General features: G+C 37.1%; 4 protein-coding genes across 6 annotated transcripts; 3 read left to right on the top strand and 1 right to left on the bottom strand.

Annotated features, from left to right (window-relative positions):
* The first annotated feature begins 13 nt into the window (after positions 1–13).
* Positions 14–3,898, top strand: LOC113475293 (zinc finger and BTB domain-containing protein 8A.1-A-like). 3 transcript variants are annotated; one of them, XM_026839316.1, is made up of 4 exons: positions 14–530; positions 1,071–1,211; positions 1,508–1,800; positions 2,221–3,898. In XM_026839316.1, the coding sequence occupies exons 2-4, from the start codon at positions 1,074–1,076 to the stop codon at positions 3,179–3,181; spliced, it is 1,392 nt and encodes a 463-aa protein (XP_026695117.1). In that variant the 5' UTR covers positions 14–530; positions 1,071–1,073; the 3' UTR covers positions 3,182–3,898. The 3 variants fall into 3 exon arrangements, with proteins under 3 accessions (XP_026695117.1, XP_026695116.1, XP_026695118.1); XM_026839315.1 differs by having other exon boundaries at positions 973–1,211; XM_026839317.1 differs by lacking the exon at positions 14–530 and having other exon boundaries at positions 566–1,211; positions 2,221–2,941; positions 3,440–3,898.
* Positions 3,885–20,636, bottom strand: LOC100178611 (NACHT domain- and WD repeat-containing protein 1). The gene is made up of 25 exons (XM_018816378.2): positions 20,495–20,636; positions 20,153–20,238; positions 19,807–19,923; positions 19,578–19,702; positions 19,243–19,475; positions 18,865–19,007; positions 18,658–18,760; positions 18,351–18,572; positions 17,926–18,119; positions 17,475–17,689; positions 16,899–17,160; positions 16,380–16,543; positions 15,774–15,977; positions 15,361–15,535; positions 14,985–15,138; positions 14,741–14,845; positions 14,382–14,546; positions 13,755–13,943; positions 13,154–13,320; positions 12,768–12,912; positions 12,440–12,711; positions 12,057–12,272; positions 11,035–11,739; positions 10,727–10,868; positions 3,885–4,271 (listed from the first exon to the last, which is right to left on the bottom strand). The coding sequence occupies exons 1-25, from the start codon at positions 20,634–20,636 to the stop codon at positions 4,042–4,044; spliced, it is 4,875 nt and encodes a 1,624-aa protein (XP_018671923.1). The 3' UTR covers positions 3,885–4,041.
* Positions 4,306–9,772, top strand: LOC113475292. Its single transcript, XM_026839309.1, has 13 exons — positions 4,306–4,645; positions 4,707–4,889; positions 5,161–5,273; positions 5,507–5,636; positions 5,763–5,885; positions 6,018–6,213; positions 6,271–7,434; positions 7,597–7,823; positions 7,943–8,124; positions 8,202–8,401; positions 8,478–8,623; positions 9,026–9,179; positions 9,240–9,772. Exons 1-13 carry the CDS (start codon positions 4,424–4,426, stop codon positions 9,449–9,451), a joined length of 3,252 nt encoding a protein of 1,083 aa, XP_026695110.1. The 5' UTR covers positions 4,306–4,423; the 3' UTR covers positions 9,452–9,772.
* LOC113475294 lies at positions 9,894–10,719 on the top strand. The gene is made up of 2 exons (XM_026839319.1): positions 9,894–9,999; positions 10,243–10,719. The coding sequence occupies exons 1-2, from the start codon at positions 9,910–9,912 to the stop codon at positions 10,618–10,620; spliced, it is 468 nt and encodes a 155-aa protein (XP_026695120.1). The 5' UTR covers positions 9,894–9,909; the 3' UTR covers positions 10,621–10,719.
* Positions 20,637–21,624: the final 988 nt, after the last annotated feature.

Here is a 21,624-nt window from a genome sequence, read left to right as displayed (position 1 = left end):
ACCAGAATATTAGCTGGACTTAAATACGCAGGGTGATGCATAGTAGGGTGGGGGAAGATGAGACCCCTTTCTATTTTCTCGTCTCATTTGATACTAAACAACGAAGATTCGAACAGTTATGAAACCGTATCTTCGCAACGCTCATGGATCGTTGCTAATTGTTTAATTTAAAGCATGATCAAGATATTTGGATGTTATGTTCTAAAGGTTCCCGGCTTCTCCCACCCTGCTATGAATTAGTAAACAACAAATTAACATTCTTTCGCTGGTTAAAAAGATTAACAAATATTTCGTAAATAAGAGCCGATAAACCAATGCTTTGGGTGGGCCATCCGAAACTCAAGTGATCCTCACTTTAATTAAAAACACTCATACCGAGTAATCGATACACGAAGTAGCGTTTTAATAAGTTCAGCGCGCAAAGTATCTCTCGGTAAATCAACAGGTATTGATCGAACCCAGGGCATAAGTGATGATTTATCAAAATCTTAATAATAAAAGCCAAATCAAAGCGGAAACGCATTCCGACGGTGAGTGGTTAACTAGTTTTTGGATGAGATAGCGTTGGACAGTAGGCTAATGTTTTGGCTTGCAGTGCGAAAAGGATTAATTGTGCTATATAGGATTATAAATTCTGGACTTAAAATATCATTTTGTGGCAGTAGTTACCAGGTGTTGTTGTTTCAATTGAACAGAAGACTTGTATACCTTGCATATTTTAAAAGTGCGACTAACCCATTAACATTAGTCTTCTTAGCAAAAGCGCATACGCGCCAATATTTAGTTTGGTTAGTTGTATTGTTCTACATGGGTGGGGCTGCAGCGTGGGGCGCTTATTACACTCGGTTCATTACCCCATTAGCACCTATAAGGTACAACCGCATAAACCTCTGCACCTGTTGAAATATGTCACTGGTTTATATAGTTAATACGATAAAACTTGCCGTCACTAAATTAGATTTATTTTTTCAGCGCTTTCCTCATAGCCTACACCATTTGGTCGGGCGACGAACTGGTCGTACTAAACTTTAACTGCTATTTGACCCAAATACCTATATATCGAATCATAGAATATGGGAGATCGTGGTCGTCGTTCGTCGTCATCAGATTCATCGAGCAGTTCAGAAGGAAAAAAATCACCGAATAGAAACCAACGACTAAACCAAACAAGAAAGTTTCGAATACCTTCTCATGCTGATGCTGTTTTACAGGTTGGTGGAAGTACATGGGGCGTGTAGTGTCTGTTTTTATATATATAGACACGTAAACACAGACATAAATGTGCCCGTGGCGATTATGAAATCTGCTTAAGAGAATGAGAAACGAAAGTATTGACTTTATATAAAATACGTAGAACAATTAACACGTTTCTGAGGGACGTTAAATATCCAGTAATCTTGTTTCAGGATATTAATTTGTCTCTGAAACGCAACTATATCCTAAATTTTATATAGTTTACAAGTTCATTTTCTCTTGCTCTACATTAAAACTCTTTACTTTTTTCCAGGCGTTGAACCATCAAAGAACACAAGGAGAATTTTGTGATATAACTGTTCTTGTAGAACACCAACGCTTTATGGCACACAAGTGTGTTTTATCTGCGAGCAGTGACTACTTCAAAGGTCTGTTATCCAGTGATAACGACGGTGTATTCCTCCGCCACATTACTGCTGAAAGTTTTCGGGCTATTTTAGATTTCATGTACACGTCGCATCTTCAATTGGAACCGGGTCACGTACAAGACATTCTAACGGCAGCAAAGTTTCTCCAAGTAAAAGGAGTTGTGTCGATATGTTGCAGGTAAGAATATAATACAATCTTCCACTATACTGCCTGGTTCATGAATGAACGCAGCTTGTTGTATCCTCACATGGGGGAAACGACAACCGTTATAAAACGGGCGTTCTGCCTACCATCGTCAGTATTTGAATAAAAAAATAATTTGTTATGTTTCCGTCGCGAGGTAACTCAAAGTTAAGACGATATCCCATTCTCATGAACCTAATAAATGTTTCAAATCAATCCATTTTTTCGTAACCTGACGTCAGTCATAGACCATTGTTAGTTCTTTATAAAACGATCCTGATGTTTGGATATTACGTGCTAAGGTGTCCCGTCTTCCCCCCACTCATTCTCACTTACAAGTTACAAAGTACATGTCATGCACCTTTGTATAGGCAACTGCATTTTGTTTTATAAGTATGTATGGTATGTTTGCAGGTATCTGGAATCACAGATTAAAAATCTTTCCCGTGACTTAGACGAATACACGAGCAGACACCGAGACCCACCTTTGCTTTCAATCGATGGACAACTCTTTAAAAACAAGGATGCTTTATTCCCATCGCAACCACACATCACATATGACCCTGCGACTGGAACCTTTGCTCCTGATATATCGATGGTATCACAACCTGTCAATCTCTCACAACAGAAACCAATTTTCCAGTTCCAACCGACAACCCAACAACTACCTACATACGGCATCCCCCAACCAGCACAACAAGCAATACCAGTTGTCCCAATGACCGGAGCAACAAACCGTCACTCAACTAACGGTATGCAGCTCGACCCGGCTATGAGTTACTCTCTCAACGACCCAAATTTCGCTAGTTGTCCTCCAATTATATCCAACGCACCAGCAATGAATCCCAAGTTACAACAACAATCTTATATGTCAAACCAGCTTTCAGTACCGCCATGGACAAGTTCAAAGTATACACCTTCGTTCTACCCCTGCCAAAACATGAAGAGCAGACGTACACCATTAGATCCTGGAGTCACCAACCCGTTTAACCAAGTTTCATCTCACCCTGTCCGTCTTCCACCAAAACCAAGCACCAACAACAAGCCGGCAAATAATATGTTCTCGTCCCAGTCAACTGGTGGCAAAGGACGACGACTTCCCACGCACTCACGCCGCAAGCCAAACCACGCTGCTGTAAGTGACAAGCTAGAATCTAAACCTAAATTTCAAAATCCAAACCTTAAGAAACCGCCGCAAACCGGCGAGATAGCCTCACAAACTCCTCTTACGAGTAACGTGGTACTTCTGTCTTCAACAAGAGCACCGAAAAGCGCGAAACGACAAACTGCGACGCCCGACACTATGTTTGATGTCGAAGCAGAAGACAGATATTGGGATTCTCTGTCAGTCCGAAAAACTTTTAGCAAGACATAGCTGTCTTGATTTTGCATCTAATTGCTATACAGCTTTGCTGATTTGAATGTATCACTGCCTTTATAGTTTAAGCAATCAAATTCATTATATCACACTGCTTCAAGTAAAAGATAGCCATATACCCCTTTTCATGTATCACAACTTTTATAGCTTAAGCCGAACCCATTATATTATACTACCTGAAGTAACATATGTGTAGATTCAGCTATTTTTTTATAATGTTGCCATCATAAGTTACTAAGATGCTTCTTATTATAGGCGTCCACTGATTACGTGCCAACATGCTATCGTCGTCGATGAACGCATTAAATGGGGAGCGCAGAACAAGATTTGAGTCACTGAGAAGAGATAGGAGTCTTAACCTGCTTGCAATAGGCGCTATTAGACTGTACGTAGCGAAGAGTAGGCTACGCTACGAATGTAGTTGCCAGAATTGTTGCATATATTTACTATCTTAAAACAGCTTTTGAAATTTGAAAAATCGTTGATATCATATACAAAGTAAAATCTGAACAAATAATTAAAGTCTTTTTTTTGTTTTGGAATGGCAAAAATCAGTGCATTCCTAGATATAATTTGCCAAGCTACAGCAGAAAAAAAAGCGAAAGGCGAAAAAGTATTAAATCACAGCCTACCGATATACTATAGGAAAATAGATATTGACTAAGTGCAAAATAAAGTCTAGAATACGTGTGGCCTCATTGCTCATAAAAAAGGTGCATATATTAAAGCTAATAAAAAGTCCCTGAACGGGACAAAGAATAGAAAAGTGCAAAATAGTTTCAAAATACAACTATCATGCAAACATCTGCCTGGCATAAAGCTGTGTGATAAGGCCTAAAAACATCTGGTAGAAATGTTCACACAACTGCGCATGTAGACGATCTTATTTTCAAAGTTTTGTTTTGAGAAGACGGGGCAACATTACCCAAACTGCTGTTTTCAGGTCTGTCTCCTACTGGTACTCTGGGTATCAACAAATAGTTTTGGATGATATAACCAAAGTCGGTGGTTAAGATAATGTTGGCGTCATTCACTGCAACAATGTCGGTGACAGTAGCGTACACATATTGTGAAGCAACTAGTTCACCTGTAAATGAAAAGTTTTTAACATTTTTGCAAAAAAATATAACATTATTAGGACTAAGCTAAGGGGTAAAAACAGATTTTGTGAGACTGGATGAATATATTTGTTGTTTGTAACAAAACGTCATAGTAAACGTAATAATCAAATGCACTATCATGTATTATGACGTAAATATATTCAAATCGGAGACCTGGATTTGCCTAAGAAAATCTTTTAAGAAAATATTGTATTTAGGATTCAGTTTAAGGTTTGCATTTTTTTCGAAAATGGACACCGCTTCGAAAGCTCCGCTGTCATCTATTGAAGAAGACGAGTTGCACGATATGTTTGCAACCGACGCCCCGACTACCAAAGTTGGAGCCAGAAAAACAACGAAGGTAACCATATTGCGAATAGCAGACCATGCGTTAGTTTTTTGCCTGAAATGATCTTAAATAGAAAAGTGGGCTTTCGGCATCACTTTCGAGGCAGTCGCTTGCTTCGAGAGGAAAGTCTCGGATGCGACTGCCCTCGGATAGAGGGGGAAATACGGAAGAAAATTTAGGAGGATTAAAATTAATGCTGAAGAAAACAGAATCTATAACACAACAAGAGACGCACAGGCCATTGACTTCGGAAAAGGTAAAAAATAAGTTTTGTTCAATAGAAACGAATGTTAGCATGTCAAAATAAGTATGATTAATTTATTGAATCATAACAAGGGTTCTCTATTTTAAATCCCATGTCCGCCCTACGAATTATACCACGTGCTACTATAAGGAAAGACACGTCAACATGATAGTTTTCGCACACACTGCCTGTCTATAATATTAACACCAGCGTTTAAGATAACCCATTGATTATTTTGAAACACTTTGGACCAAAAACGGTTTATCTTTATTTTTATATCCAGTCTAAACTTCCTCCCATCGGACATAAATATGTGGTTGGAGATCAAGATCTTTCGATATCTGGTGTACATGACGATAGCTCGACTGTGCACAGGGTACGCCCATCAAGCCAGAGGTAAAAATCCCCCTTTTTCGCTGTAGAAAAACTGTCAAGAGAAAAGGAAAAACATTTATACATGAGAAAATGTTCTTTAGTAGTTTAGAAACCAAAAACGGTCAAAGTTAAGTGACACTTTTTCGTATGGAAAATCTTAGACATCGTCGAACGTGCTGATTAATCTACCGGTTCGGTTCACTCGATTTTTAAAGAAGGTTTCATTTATATGGGATTATTATTTTTCTAAGCAGAGGTGGACCTCATTTGGTATTCGACCAAGATAAATGTTCATTCGTTGTAACCGTCGACCCGGATGATGCAGCATTATCTACAGATATCGCAGAACTACTGAAAATTCATTCGCTGGGAATCCCAATAGAAGTAAGTGCAAAGTGAGGAAAATACGATTTAAAAGCGAATAATAAAGAAAAGAAGACCAACTTAAAAATACAAATACGTAAATCGTTTTACGGACAATAAATACAACGTACTTTTACATATTTTTAGATTTCATTCTACCCAAGCGATTACCGTAAAGGCACAACGCCCGGTGTTCGAGGTGTCTTTCACTGCAGTCATTGCCTGGCACACTGGCAAAGAACAGGGGTGCTGCGACCGTCCTGCCATAAGGTATATACACTATAAGACCAGACTCTAAATCTTCTATTTTTTTTTATATTGACAACCTTCTTTTTTGAAAACGAAATAAGATGGTAAGTTTCACGGGTTCCAGCTCATTATGATTGATATGTAAACACACAGCCAGCAGATTTAACGAGAGGCCCAATGATTGAGATGAATACGAGTGATGCAGCAAAGTTTCTTCAGTCGCTTAAATATAAGAAGAAGTTCTTGTCGAACGAAGAGCTAGAGAAAATTCTGCCACTGCTCGGTAAAGCGAAAAGCGACGAAGAGAGACGACGTATATTAAAATCACTGTATGAAAAAACGGACCACGGTAAGTTCTATAGGTCTTCTGTCATTTAATTGTATTTTGAAGTTGCGTTATGTTTAGAGAGTAATGAGGACGGCGGCGGCAAAGAGAATAAGAATAGTAAGACGAGTGAGCAAAAGAAAAAACGTAGTAAACAACTAACCGCACGGGTCTGCCAATCGATGAGGCAAAGGATCTTCAATTCAGGAAAAACTGACAAGACCTCCACGCGCGAAACTAACGTGGAAAGGGAGAGTGACAGTGCCCAATCTGGACAAAGCCAACTGCAGAACAATATAAACGGTTCTGTGGCTGCAAGGGACGATGGACAGGGGTTAATTTCTAGTTTAGATACACATTCTACAGTGCAGAATCAGGAGTCTGCGGAACAGTATAACCGCGACGTTGATAATACCATCAAATCAGTTGGTCTAAAAAACAAGGATGGCTCATTTTATCCGGGATTTTTCTCCAAAGTTGAGAAAGAAATATCTGATGGGGATAATGCAGATGGCGGAACTCCGTTTCTCGCAGAAGGACGAATAGATGACGATGGATGCTACCATGAATTAAGCGAACGGGAGTTAAAGGAACAAAACTTGCCGACTTTAGAAGAAATTGCTCGAAAACAGGAGCATACTGCTTCAGAATCTACCAATCAAGAAGAATCCACCACCAGTCGACATGAAAATACGTCGGTTGACGTTTCTGAACGATTTAAGCTTGCGTTTCAAGATGGACCAGAGTTAAATTTAAAGGAGGCCATGGGCAGTGGTATATGGCACACGCAACAAGGGAACGAGTATTATCTTCCCGGAGTTTTCAACGAAGACGGTCAGTTCATGGCTTCATCCGCTATTACTATTGATGGGCATGTAGTACCTGGAGCGCGGAATACCAAAGGGATGTTCGTTCCATTTGGAAGTTACGATGAAAACGGGGATTTCATTGAACAAGATCCTGACCCTGATTTGTCGCCGGAACTGCTGGAGGTTGCTAGGAAGATGAAGAGATCAACTGTGTGTCCGGATGCGGATCGTATAGATGCGAATGAGTGGAAATGTGTCAAAGAAGGAGTGACGGTGGAGGACCCGCGTCAAATCACGGTTTACTCGACTCCGGGGCAGGACGAGACTTCGCAAGACGCCGATGACGAATACAGTGTGTTCGTGGGAGGTGAAATCGGACCAGATGGAAACTTTTATCCTTATGGAAGATATGACGAAGCTGGGAATTTTATACCAGGTAATTTTGATTATAAAACTATCCATAGATAGTAAGTGTAATAGGCCAATCCTGGCCTAAATTCCAAGCCCAGGGCGTGCCACGCTGCATCCAGGTACAATAAAAGGTACAGATAGTTTAAAAAAGTATTTAAAAAAGTATTAACAGTGGGAATCATTTCAGGGAGTGAACCGATTTCGCATACTGGCAAAGTGAAGCAACTATCCGATACTCAGCGTGATACGGACAACTCGGACGATTTCTTAAGCAATCTTGGGATACAGATTCGTGAGAAAACCGACGTAGAAATTTCACATCCTGCTAACAATGACCAGAAAGGGAATGTGGAAGCATTTAAGCGAACGTCTTCGGTGATAGAAGCAACCAAATCTGATATGGATCACAAGGAGGTATAAAGAAAATTTAAAGAAATTTCAACGGATATCTTAAAACATGTTGGTTTATCTTTTAGAAATAACACTATGAAAAAGGGGTATTGCATTATAAACAGTACGTACGTGTTTTATAGCGAAGCACGGAAAGAGAATTTAGTGAGAATGGCTCCAGTCTCCAAGAAAGTAAATCAACCGGGTCAGTCGGAAAAGGCAGGAAATTAAAAACTCGGGGATCAGAAAGAAGCAATTCTCGTCAGCTTAACACCTCGTCCTCGAGGAGTCTGAGATCGCAGAATTCGTCTCGTATTTACAACAGGTTTGGGCAGAGACATGTCATCTCTCAAGTCAACCAGTTTCCCAAACGGATTGACTGTAAACTGCCTTAAATTTCAGAAACTCAGGCGAATTATGCAGAACACCAAGTGTAGCGTTCATTCAAGAAAAAAGTTTGGAAGAACTGGACAAAACAACTTCCGCTTTAAAACGTCCACCAAGCGCTGCCAGCAAGAACAAAGAGGCCCTTAATCCTTTAGTTAAAAATCGAACGGGAAAACCAAACACAAGGGCAGGGTCTCTCGCTGAGAACTTAATAGGTGAGTTTGATTTCACAAGCAAAGTACATTTAGACTAAATCTTTTGGACGATTTCCCCCTTACAATTTAAATACAGGTACGCCAGGAGACAGCGAAACCTCGCAACTAATAGCAGGCTCCCAAACTGCCTTTCTTCGGGAACAAACGACCAGACCACAGGTTTCAGATCCTACAAAAAGCAAAGACGCGATTGGAACTCGGACAAGTTCATACGGGAACAATGTAAGTCCACACTAACACATGTCATCATTTATCCGATGGACTATTGAGCTACGTGTTATAACCGATCGAATGAGTATGAAGACGAGGGTGGGGAAAGACGGGACACCTTAGCACATAATGTCCAAATGTTCCTTTAATGTCCAAACCCTGGTCCTTTTTAAAAAAAGTAACAACGGTCTATGGGAGTTGTAATGATACGAATTTATAATTTTTTGATTTTTTTGGTTTTACTACCAAATAGGACGAGAAAATAGAATGAAAAGGTGTTCCATCTTCCCCACCCTACCGCATGTTTAAACATTCAGTAAGGGATTTGTAACGAACATAGTGTTAAAACTGTGGTTGTTAGTTGACGTCGTTAATGTTAAGTCATCACAAACCGGCAATAACTTCCCGTTACAGCCTTTGACTGACCGGAACAAAGTATCCCGATCGAGCATGGATAAAACTCGTAGCGTGGAAACTGTAACTAGAAGAGTGAGCCAACTTTCAACATCGGATAGAAAAAATATTATCACTCCAGATAGGAGGAGAAGTTCTCAATTAAACATGGATGGTATGTCATAGATCATTTTAACCCTACACAACGTGTTAGCCCATATGTGTTGTTTCATAGGGCCAAAGATGAACACCCCTGCTACGGTAGCGAGACAACGTGAAATTGAGAAAAAGACTCGCAAAGAGAAAGCAGAAGTAAAGGCCAAATATCAAAACGCAGCACATCACAGTGCATTAAGTAGCGGCGGTGCTGAACAAGACCAGGCAAGTTTATTAAATTTACAACTAAGGGAAAACTACGCCACACGCAATGCTACTACACACTTTTAATACGTTAGGCTATGTAAGAGGGTACAAAGCCTTGATTTTGCAAACATAAAAGCGGGAAATATCTCATCGCTGTCTACTTCCTAAAACTCCTTACCTCAAAGCTCTTTACCTTGTAGGCCTACTCTTCACTTCAGGTGTAAGTTTCTGTTTAAAATGGCCGATAGTTTAAAAGTCTGTAGGCTATTATATTGGCTACATTATAACTGGACTTGAAATTTAAACACAACATAAAAACTCAAACAATCTTTATATTCTATCTCCGTACACATTACTCAATTAATTTAATACAGCTGGCCCTCGGCGGCACTAAAACTACGAGCAGAAGCACTCTGAACGCTGGGCAGACGTCAAACAGCTATCTTCCTCGTCAAACAAGCACAACAGAACGACTGCACAAGATGCGTTCAACGACGGGCAGCAGATCCAACATGGCGGGTAGAACGACTTCTAAAGGTCGAATGCGACAGAGACCATCGTCCAAATTTCTTAGAGATCTCCCAACGATCGACCCGCTGGCGGATGAACCACAAGGAGCAGAAGCAACGCAGGCAAGTTTTTTGTGTAATTAGAAAAACTATAAATCTTATACTTTACATTTTATTAATTACTGTTTTGATAATCTGACACTATCGCATAACTAACAGAGGCTTAAAATGTAAGCAAACGATATAACTAAACAAGTATGTTGCAACTTGCAAAAATAACAATTTACTGTTTTTGGTAAACTGGTTAATCAACTATGTTCCTTTTTTTATTTAACTCTGCACTTAAATGTAAATACATTGGAGCAGACCAGTGATGCTAAAAAAGAATCAGATGAAAAGATGCCCGTATTCAGTGATGATGATGATGAGTTCGATTTTTCCGACGTTTCAACTTTCTCGGAAGAGGAAGCAGAAGACTTTACGGATTCAAAGAAAAAAAGTTTCTACTTTCCGTTTCTTGGCGAGTTCACGATTCTAAACTTTACAGAGAACTTTAGATTCTCGTATTTTGCTGTGCCTGGCTACGTGAAGGATCATAACCAGAAAGTAAAAAAGGGGATACTCAAACTGCCGGTCATTAGTGAGAAAAAAAATGAAAAAACTAAACCCAGACAGCCGAAAGAGAAGAAGAGAAACAACCTGCTTAAGCGTATAGAAAAGCTTAACCAGATGGGGACAGAATGACAGACCTGTAATAGTTCTATGCTCTTATTATTCAAATATCTGTAACTCATGTATGAGTTGGTGGTGTTAGTTTCATAGTTTGTGCTTCAAATTACATTCTACTAACCTGTGTTTGTGTTCCAAACCTTAATTGACCGTTCCTGGGATCCAGTAATCACATAGGAATCAGATATGAATGCAGAACATGTAACTCCAGTGTTGAGTAGGGAATCAAATAACATTTCTTGGTGCAACTTCCATTCTCCAGACTAAAAAATAAAAACACATTTATAAACTGTTCACTAAGATAAAAATCTAACTTAAATCAAGCAAAGATTAGTAAAAGAGCACAATTTTAAATTCCTTAGTAAAAGAGCACAATTAAATTGAACCACAAATTACTTGTGTAATTGGAAAAAGTGCACAAATATTTACCTTAAATTTCCATATTCGCCTAGTAGCCCCTTCAGAGCCTGAAAACAGCATCTGCCGATCACTTGACAAAGTTAAATTTGTAACTTTGCTCTTGTGTTCTTTCAATATGACTTGTAAAGTTACTTTGGGAGAAGAACCAGCTGCTAAATGCACTGAAACAACACTAATTATGCCTGAATTTACTCCAATAAATGCAGTTATGTAACCAGAGTTTTCTGGGGAAAGTGAAACAGCAGTGACAGCATCTTCTATACCAATACTACAGGTGAGACATTCCATAACTGGTTCAAACCCTTCTGTTTTCATAAAATGCAGTGTTTCCATATCACCATTCCCAGTTACAGCAAGCAGTTGACTACCATCACTACTCAGTGCTAAAAGGGAAACACTGGAATTTGAGATTGATGTTGTTTGCATTACTTGATGGTCAACACAATGAACAAGCTCTAAATCGCCTTTAACCGTGGCACAAACTATGTAGCAAGAATCTGGTGTAAACTTCATGCATGTGATCTCACTCTTCCCAGCTCTCATTACTTTTACATTGCTTTTTAATTCAAGATCATGAATAATGAGATCCTCATAAAAATAGCAGATGTACTTTCCACAACTACTAATTACATGATTTCCTAATTGAAATGGAAAGGATGGTGGATCCTTTACTACTTTGGTGCGATTCAGGTTCCAAAGTTTCACATAGAAAACCTAAAATAAAATTTTACATTTACATTTTAACAATTTTTTCCAATAAATATATGGGTGAGGTCCTTGTCGAGGATCTGGGATTTAGGCCAGATTTAACCTATTGCCCACAAAATACAAAAATGGTAAAAAAAGATTAAACAAAATATTTTATTTTTTTCCAAAGGCCTATACGTTAAGGCCCTGTCGTTCATTGCTCCAATCTAGTGGTCACTAACGAGTTTGTATTAAATGGGACAGCCATGTTATAACAACCGTTGTTGCACTTCCATGGAATAATTAGTAAATGACTTTCATTTATAAAACACAGTATCACTCACATTTTTAGATGAGCTTGCCACAATGTTTCCAGACAACACAACATGATCTACAGGAGCTCCCATGCCACTCATGTTATCAGCAAGTGTGATCCCATCCTTGCCAATGGTCCAACATAGCAGTGTATGATCCCTACCACCAGATACCAATATATCACCAGTTTTATTGAAATTCAATGTAGATACAGAATCATGATGGTGTTGCAAGACACTTGTTTTCTGTTTAAAATAATATTTATTAAAAATTTTAAAAAAAAGTACATATAAAACAATGAAATATTATAAATAAACAGACTTTTTTGCTTTCATTCAACTTTATTTGCACCAGATGAAGGCCAGATTTTCAGAATTTATTTACAAAATATCTCGGATATTTTCGTACAAACCTTTAATTCCTGTCCTTCTATTTTCCAAACATGTATTTCTTTTTCACAACTGAATGCAACATAACCTCCTGCACAAGCGGACATCTCTACATTGGTATCAACATCATATGAGCTTATCAAGACACCTGAGCTACTGTTGTAAAGATCAACTTTCCCATTATTGAATAAAGACATTAACTTGTCTTGAATCAGAAAATTTGCCACAGAAAAAATGCCTGAATTTTCATTTTTCGTTCCATTATTACCTGTCGTGGTGTCATACATAGTGTTCCCTGTTAAAAACTTCATGTTATTGACACAAAAAATAAAGCAATTCTTAGTTATATACCTGTTTCTAAAGACCAAGACATAATAGCACCGTTCTTATACCCTGCTATAACAGCTTGACCACAAAGTAAAATATTACATGAGAGATAATTTGATTCTTTTATGGAGTGCTGGATACTTGAAGAAGACACATCCCAAATATTGATCTAGAAATAATAATAAAAGTAGTATATATACCTTTACTGTTATTAAATATGCTTTTTAAAAATAGAACTCTAAATTTAAAATTTAAGTGTCTATAGCCAATTACAACTGAAAGAGTATGTTGTGTGTTTTTTTTACTATTTTGTTTGTGGCATTACACTACTTGCCGGATGGCACACGAAACATGAGAAACACACTACGTTTTTTATACTAGATGAGCCGCTAAAATTGTACACATCCTACCTGTTTACCACATGCAGATACAAGTACTGTACCATCATCATTCAATGCAAGGTTACAATGATAGGTATGTTCTGTGTGATCCTCCACCATGGAAGCTACAATGCTTCCTGTATCCCAATTCAATACTTGCAATGTATTATCAGCGGATGAGGAAGCCAATCTTAAACCTGGAGTTGTATAAATTAATACATTACTATGTATAAGTTTATAAAGTTTCAGTTTTACAAATTAAGTAAAAAGTTATTAATGAGAATATACGGAACAGCAGAATATCTGAAAATACAGAAAGGCATGATGGCTTACCTAAATTGCAAACAAAAAACTTCTGAAGATATAACTACATCATTTTGTAAAAAAATTCTTACCTCTTGTCTACAACTTTCAGAGAAGTTACAAGCTTCAATATCTGGTGGGGTCTATGTAGTAACACCCAGGGAGTAGTAAGGTAATAGGCCAATGGCCAACCCTTATGCAATGTTCTTATGTATATCCCTGGTGTTACCGCATGGACCTCACCAGATATTGAAGCGTGCCACTTCCCGGGACCCATCACGTGCAACGCTGTGGAACCTAACAAACATAAAATAGGATTATATCCTACCTGCAGTGGCAAAGCAGAGCACTGTATCCTTATGTAGATGTATTGTGTGTAATACTTCATCCACACCTAGTTCCCATATCATGATTGTCCCATCACGGGAGCCAGCAAACAATGCAGATGCATCACATGAAACTTCCATGCATGTGACAGACTTGCTGAAACCTGTGAGTGTGGTACGCAGTGGACCACCTACAAGAAAAACAAATACAAGATAATACAACAGACATAAATATAACTAATACAAAAATGGTTGGTAATTACAGATTTACTCTTTTGAACGAATGAATGTAACTTGCCTGACCCCCGCGTGGCCGGAAAACGACAGTCCTTATATATATATTTTTTTATTCTTTATGGGTGAGGTCCTTGTCAAGGACCTGGGAATTAGGCCACTAAAAACAGAACACCTGTTGTTTAACAGTCGTTATAACACGGGTGTTCTGTTTCATACACCTCATGATAGCTTATGAGTTACCAAAAATGTGACTTTAGAAAAACTTGTTTTTATTAAATTTTACCACTGACTTGTCAGTATGGCTAACATTTTTGGCGTCTACTAATGTGCCATCAGCGCTAGTCTCTAAAGTGCAATTAGGACATTACAAATTTATTCCACAAAATCCTTACCAGGTGGGGGAAATGAACCACATAAAGGGATCAAACACATCTTGTTCATTCTCTTCAGGAGCTGTTCGGACTCTGTTACTAGCTTCCCAACTAATCGTGGGAAATCTTTGGTGAAGTAAGCCAACCTACCAATTATTTCACTACATACATGGTTTGTAACTTTACCTGCAAGCAAAATTATGAATGTAAAAATATTTTTGACAGTATGATTCGTGAGAGACTGATTTCTTTTTAGGTAATTTGAACCACATCTGATATCGGTGTTACTTTTATTATTTTTTATTTATTATTCTTCTAAATTGCCCATATTAAACACTAACACTGTTAAAAATATCTAGCATATACAGATATCTATATACCTGGAAATTCCAGGGTTGGCTTAGCAAGTTTTAAAGCATTTCTGATCAATGTGATTTCAGTGTCTGGTTTCTTTGAAAGTATCATATCATAATCTTGAAGCATTTCTGTAAAATCATTGTATGAAAAAATATTTGCTAAATTTTGTATTCTAGTAATCTATATGAATAAGGTCCTTGTTGAGGACTTGGGTTGCGGGCCTATAATCCCAATAACTTACTGTAAATATTTTTCACATTTTCCTACCTTTGATTGAAAAAGCTTCGATTTTGTGTGTTAGCCAGTCTGCGCTAGAGACTACCACATCATTTAATTCTTGCCACATGCCGGCGCTTAAGAGTTGAAAAGGGAGTTCATCCAGTTTCCGAAAGTTGAAAATTTTTGCAGTAAATTTTAGCGGCTTTGAAACAAAGTTACAATGTAAGCTAAAGTTACAAACTGCAAAAATTGACTTTAAAACAAAACAATAACAAGTGAGGCTAAGCTACAAAGTGTAAAAACAAACTTTCATACAAAATGACAATTTAAGCTAAGTCACAGGGTGTAAAATTGGACTATGATACAAAAATTAACAAGTTAAGCTAAGCCACATAGTGTAAAAATGGACTTTTCTCTTACACACCTGTGTTGCAACATTCCTGTTGGCTTTCATTTCTTTGTTTTTCCAAATATTTAATTTCAAAGACTTCTTCTTTCCATCAGACCACTTCCCAAGAAAGTACTCCGCGATATTTTGATGAACTTTTTCTTTGACATCACTACCAAGATATCTTTGCCTTGCTACTTCTATAAATTGTCTAAAAACATTAATAAACATAATAAATTTTAGGAAACATCAAAGTTTTTTTGTGTGGTACAAATTATCAATTACAGGACAAAAAAAACACCATTAAAAATAAAAATGTAATTAAAATTGCATTGTGGCTAAAATAATTTCTGTTAAAAAATTAATTATCCATACCTTTTAAGCTTAACAACACCAGTAGCCTACCTAAAGAATTATACCAATTTATACCAAAAAGAAATATAACCTACCTATGATAAAGTGCAAGCACAGTGTAACCAGTTGACTGTCTTTCCACAATATCAGCTCCCAAGTCGTTTCTTAGTCTTGTCCACAACAATGTTGGAATACGAACCACATTATGCGATGGTGGGGACCAATGTCGGTATGAGCAATCTAATACTTCATTATCGAGTGAAAGCAAATCATTTAACTCTGCTTCACCCAGACCATTTCTAAAAAAAAGGAAAAATTTTATGTTAAGCTGATTTTTTTATCTTGTGCATTTAAAAAATATGGTAAATTTTATATAAAACTGACATTTTTTAAGTGATGTCGTGGCACAGTGATAAGTGTGTCTGCCTCTAGCCAAAGGGTACTGGTTCGAAGCTCGACACTGCCACCATTGTTTTGTGGGCATGTATGTTCTTGGACAAGACGCTTCATGGCAATTACTCCATTCCAGAGGTCCCTAATGGGTTGTCTGAATTTTCAGCCATACATTAGTGTATGTGGGGTGTGTGAAATAGAAAACCGGTGTTATACCTACTATCCTTACCCCGCCACTCAAACATAAAAGTTGTATCATTCAAAGAGTTTCAGTGTACTCAGAAACATACAGTTCACAAATTTCCAACCTGGATGCCACAAGATAGCCAATGGACCTTGCTACAAAGAGTTCTCCGTGTGTATTCTCAAGTCGTTTAAAGAAAAGAGAAATTGCCTCCTTTGCCGACTTCCCAAGATAAAGAGAAGATACGTCAGTATATGATTTCCATAACCTTGCTTCATCAAAGGCAAGCTGTAAGGGAAAATAAAAATATTTTAAGTAGTTGGTGACAAAAATATCACTTTTATCTTAATTGGAAAAATCATTACAAAACTAATGTATAAAATATATATAAAATGTGTGTTATACCGAGCAAAAAACCTGAACTTGTAATCTGTACAGCAGTACAGGGGTATATGAAGAAAAGGAATATTTGGGAAACAGAAATATGTTGTTATTGGGACAAAACTATAAAAGACAGAAATATTACGTTTTACTTTAATTGGAAAAATGATAACGAACTTCCCCTAACACTTAAAATGTAGAGGACACAAATTTTACTGACATAAAACCCCTAACACATATGGGTATGTTAAAAATCATTTACCTTTAAATAAAGTGGTTGTGGAGATTTCACAAAAGCATCCATCACAAAATCATGTTGTGGTTGAGACAGTGTTCTTCCCGAATCTTTCAACCAAGTGTTTAATATCTCACACCCTGTCTCTCTATCAAGGTCTGTCACTTCAGTGAAGTTAGAGCTGGGCAGTGTTCGATGTAAGGTGTCCAGTATACCAAGATTAAGATCAGGTAGTGTGGAAAGTATGATGTGAACATGAGGTGGCAGATGTTTGGGCAACCAGTTCAATCTGTTATTACATAAAAATCTATAATAAAAAACTGCTTATTTGTTAAGTTTATGCTGAGTTAAATGGAATACATTTTATATGAGACAACTATAACAGGCTATTATTTATTAATAATGATATCTTATCATGCAGTCCAATCCTTAACAGGTGAGGATAAATAGGTGTATATCATTCATTTATATATCCTCACTATTCTATAATATGTTCGTCCTATTTCATAAATCCAAACCAACTTACAAGTTATCAGAATAGGAAAGTACTGATTAAAAAGGTATAAGGTGTATTTAGACATATTTCAACCGCTCTCTAAATACCTGTGTGCACCATCAAGTTCTGACAGCTGGTCCAATGAATCAAGGAAAATAATAAGTTTTTCTCCTAGATGTGTTTGAGTGTCTCCTCTGCTTATTACAGCAGATGCAGTGTCCAAGACTTCATTAAACTTCATAACAAGTGACGTAAAGTTTTGCAGCTCATGGTAAAGAGGTGGAGGTGTTGGTATTAACTCGCATATTTGCAAGGTAATGGACTGAAATTAGGTAACTTGTGTGTAAAAAGTGGAAAAAATAAATTAAAAGTTTGCTGAAAATTAATTTTACAACAGTCACGATTCGGTATTAAGATTTGCGTCTAAATTAAGTTAGTTTAAAAAGAATTTAGTAATTTTGACAATTCTAAACTGATTTTCTATTGGGATTTTCTATAAAACAGCATCCACTTATGTTGGCAATCTCATAAGGAACCGGGTACAAAATATAGCCCAACCTGTAAAACACTGTGTATGTTTGATGAATGTGGAGAAGTTCCCAAAAACCGATAAACCAAGGATTCATTTGAAGACATGTTTCGTCTTGAATCGACCAGTTTTGCCATCAGTGCAGTTTTACCACGTCCTGATTCACCAAATGCTACAACTGGCTGGCTGGAAGTATCACCATCAAGCTTGCTCAAAATAGTTTCTAAAAGCATGAAGTAAATCAAGTTCTATATCATCTTTCATGATTTTGACTGGGTTTTATAATGTACACTAGATACAGAAGATTTGGTAGATAGTGAAATTAAACATTTCCTTTCAAAAATATCACACACAAGGTAACTGGCACGAAAACAGAATATTCGTGTTATAAAGACTGTTGTTTCCGTCCACATGAGGATAAGGCAAGCTACAATTATTTATAATGTATACACACCAATAAGTTGGGACCTTCCACAAAAAGACTTTAGTTTTGTCTGAGCAAAAGCTGCATGATGTATCACTTCATCGAAAAGTAAGTCAGATTTTTCCGCTGCCTTTTCTTCTTGTTTACCCGAGTTAGATACAGCTTGTGAAATAGCAGTTTTGAAGTCAGTGACAAAATCATGACAAAATTTTGTAAGATATGCAGAATGACTTTTAGACTTCTCGGTAATGCCTGAAAACCCAAATAAGAACATCATACATAAATGTTCATTAGGAAGCACTCAAGCATATGTAACAAGTATAAGAAGTTCTCTTACCCTTTCCTGCAGCCCATTTAACTTTGTAGGTTTTCACCAAGCTGGAATTGCCTTTTGTTTGACCAAGTTTGGTGACTTCAGCCTTCAGGTTATTTAAGAGATTCTGAAAAAACAAATTTAGGAAAAGATACATACAAATTCCATGGCTAATGCTATTGTAACACCAAGCAACTAATGCTGCATATATATACCTGTGCTAAGGTCTACTTCTGTATTTCCACTCAGATCAACAAAATTACGAGCAGCTGTGTCAGAGATATTGTGTTGCAGGTCACTTATTTCTCTTTCGTATAAATATGTAGCAGACCCAGCGCTGGAGAAGAGACCTTCCTTTATTTCAAGTTCTGTGACTGCAAAAACAAAGGAATAGTAAGACAGAATTAATATGTTTGTATATACTTATATATAAAACATATTTCACAATATAAAGGACAGATTTCATAATAAAGGCGGAATTTTACAGTAAACACATTGTTTTGATTATTACAATATTTTATAATTGGTAATACTCTTTTGAGTTGAACTTATTGTATCCATCCTTTAAATACAGTAATGATACTAGAAAGCTGTATTGCAAAAGTGTACCAGATTCAAAGAAGTGTTCTCCTTTGATTTTAACAAGCAGTTTTCTTCTCCTGGCTTCACTTGCACATTTACGAATAACATCCGCAAGTTGCTGTGATGTATCCGACCATTTCTGCCTCTGAATATTTCTTTCTTTCTCATACTTTACATCATCATCGTTAAAATGAGGATATTCCGAGGTAATAGGCTGAAGAACATAGTGTACTGGAACAGCATTTGCGTCTTTTTGGTACCTGAGGGTATTTATCACATTTTATGCGAATATTTTTTACACAATTTTGGGCTAATTGGGCATTATAAAATGGTAAAGCTTTGTGAATTAAAAACACATATACCATTTAGTCAGAAGATTGGAGGATGTGTAGCCTTTCTCATTAGCAATAACCTCGAATTTATCAAAGTTTTGAACAGAAATAGTAGAAGGCACTGGCCGGTAACCATATCTGTTCCCCAAGAATGCCTAAAAAGGGTGATGAAAATAAAGGTAAACATATATCAGAAAAAAAATTGAACAATATATAAAATAGATTGCAAATGTTGTAAAATTTGATTGTAATTAATTACCACAAAAAATGGTCCAATAGACAATCTCTTGCAGGTTTTTATTTCATCAAGGCAGAGCTCACATATTGAGTGATCAATCATTGCTGAATCCTGTATACCCCATCTCATGTCCATTGCCTGTTAAACAAACTTATTATAAAAATACTATTTATCTCTTCCAAAAAACGATAGCAAAGATTAGGTATTTGAAGAACGTAGAGAAGGAAATCAACAGGAAAATAATATTTTTTAAAACGCTCTATGGATAAAATGTGTGGGAAAGGGTGTCAATTCAAAAGCGTGACTGCTGTTAAATGTGTGTTATGATAGGTATAGAAACATCATTATTTAAATGCTATTACTGTACCTGGAAATCTAGACCAAGTTTTTGGCAAAAGCTCCGCAGGTCTGGGTAAGCTTTTTCAAGCAAAGTATTGCGTTCGACCCTCATGTCTGTTATTTAAAAAAAAGTTATACATTATCTAGAGCGACATATACATTATCTAAATTAGCAAACTATAGGTACAAATACAGACAAATATATTAAACACCTAAAAATGAAAAAGGTTGACAAAACATTGTTTATCTAAAGTGTCCTAAACTAACATTTTTATGAATGCAGATAAACATATTATAAACTTAACATGTAAAACTTTATGTGGCATTAATGGATTTGATTATGAATGTTGCTATTTATGGTCCAACTTACCAGAAAATGTTGAACTGACAAATATGCGCACAACATTCGTTTGTTCCAGTCTGTTCAAGTTAACTTTTCTACCTTGAATCAAAATAATTCTTTCCTCATTAGCATCTTTGGTGTATTTTGTGTCGTCCAAAAGTTTCGGCATGATGAAATATAATAGCACAACTCTTAAATCATGAGTACGTCAAACTTGCGCTTCCCATCATACACTATTGAAGCAAGTAGGAAAGTAAGCTAAAATATTGTTTACGGATCGGGTGACGATCTATTGTTGTCTTTTGTATTATGAAGGTAGGGTCTACTTCTACCGTCACAATAGAATAGGGCAATCGGCTGTAAGCGTATTGTGGTTTTCGCTACGAATACGAACATTTTGGTAATACGTACCGATGCGTTCATACTGGTAATGGAATTTCGCGCCAGACACACATAGCATGAAAGCGTGCTTCCAAACGGTCCAACGGTTGGCTGATTACCTTCCGACGTCGAATACCACCCGATTCGACTCGTGATTAGCCTTAGACATGAGAGAAAGTTCGACAAATATTAGCGCATGAATGGGCGCAAAATAATACTTTCATACCATAGCGGTACGCGATTAACGCTATATATGGTTAAGTGCGTGATGTTGATTATAAAGCGAAAACGTTAGGCATTTAAATTATGACATTGGCAAAACAGTTAATTAGGGTTACCGTGTCCGTAGGTATTTGCAGTGAATTGTAGACTTGAAAAAGGTAAAAAGCATTAGTTTGGCAACATATTCTTGCTTTGTTTTAAGTTATTAATAGAGTACCAATTACCAGATTTGGTTCATTCAGTGCACCTTTTAGGCTTTTTATTCCATCCAAAAGATGCAGATTGTACTAAAGAACGTAAATTTGTGCCAAAAGTAGCCCTGCTGTATATTTAAACATTCCCCAGTCAATCTTAATAGCAATTGACACATTCATAATTCAGTCTGTAATTGCTTAAAAACAGGTTGAGCGTTACCTTTTTTATATTTGTGTTTAGGTACCGGCTACTTCCCCTCCGTGACTATTCACCCCGCTACTTCCCCTGCGTAACTATTCACCCCGGTTACTTCCCCTCCATAACTAACTAACTATTCACCCCAGCTACTTTCCCTCCGT

Source organism: Ciona intestinalis, unplaced genomic scaffold (genome assembly GCF_000224145.3).
Source record: "Ciona intestinalis unplaced genomic scaffold, KH HT000184.2, whole genome shotgun sequence".
Taxonomy (NCBI): domain Eukaryota; kingdom Metazoa; phylum Chordata; class Ascidiacea; order Phlebobranchia; family Cionidae; genus Ciona; species Ciona intestinalis.
This window is presented reverse-complemented; position numbering and strand designations above follow the sequence as displayed.

Excerpts from the sequence above, each read along its gene's own strand:
- LOC113475293 (XM_026839316.1), top strand. The coding sequence starts at position 1,074 with ATGGGAGATCGTGGTCGTCGTTCGTCGTCATCAGATTCATCGAGCAGT. Across the intron at positions 1,212-1,507 it reads ATGCTGATGCTGTTTTACAG|GCGTTGAACCATCAAAGAAC; the intron begins GTTGGTGGAAGT and ends ACTTTTTTCCAG. Across the intron at positions 1,801-2,220 it reads GTTGTGTCGATATGTTGCAG|GTATCTGGAATCACAGATTA; the intron begins GTAAGAATATAA and ends GTATGTTTGCAG.
- LOC113475292 (XM_026839309.1), top strand. The coding sequence starts at position 4,424 with ATGTATTATGACGTAAATATATTCAAATCGGAGACCTGGATTTGCCTA. Across the intron at positions 4,890-5,160 it reads GGCCATTGACTTCGGAAAAG|TCTAAACTTCCTCCCATCGG; the intron begins GTAAAAAATAAG and ends TTTTATATCCAG. Across the intron at positions 8,125-8,201 it reads TCGTCTCGTATTTACAACAG|AAACTCAGGCGAATTATGCA; the intron begins GTTTGGGCAGAG and ends CTTAAATTTCAG.
- LOC100178611 (XM_018816378.2), bottom strand. The coding sequence starts at position 20,636 with ATGCCGAAACTTTTGGACGACACAAAATACACCAAAGATGCTAATGAG. Across the intron at positions 18,761-18,864 it reads ATCTGAGTGGAAATACAGAA|AATCTCTTAAATAACCTGAA; the intron begins GTAGACCTTAGC and ends TTGTTTTTTCAG. Across the intron at positions 10,869-11,034 it reads GGCGAATATGGAAATTTAAG|TCTGGAGAATGGAAGTTGCA; the intron begins GTAAATATTTGT and ends TTTATTTTTTAG.
- LOC113475294 (XM_026839319.1), top strand. The coding sequence starts at position 9,910 with ATGCGACAGAGACCATCGTCCAAATTTCTTAGAGATCTCCCAACGATC. Across the intron at positions 10,000-10,242 it reads AAGGAGCAGAAGCAACGCAG|ACCAGTGATGCTAAAAAAGA; the intron begins GCAAGTTTTTTG and ends ACATTGGAGCAG.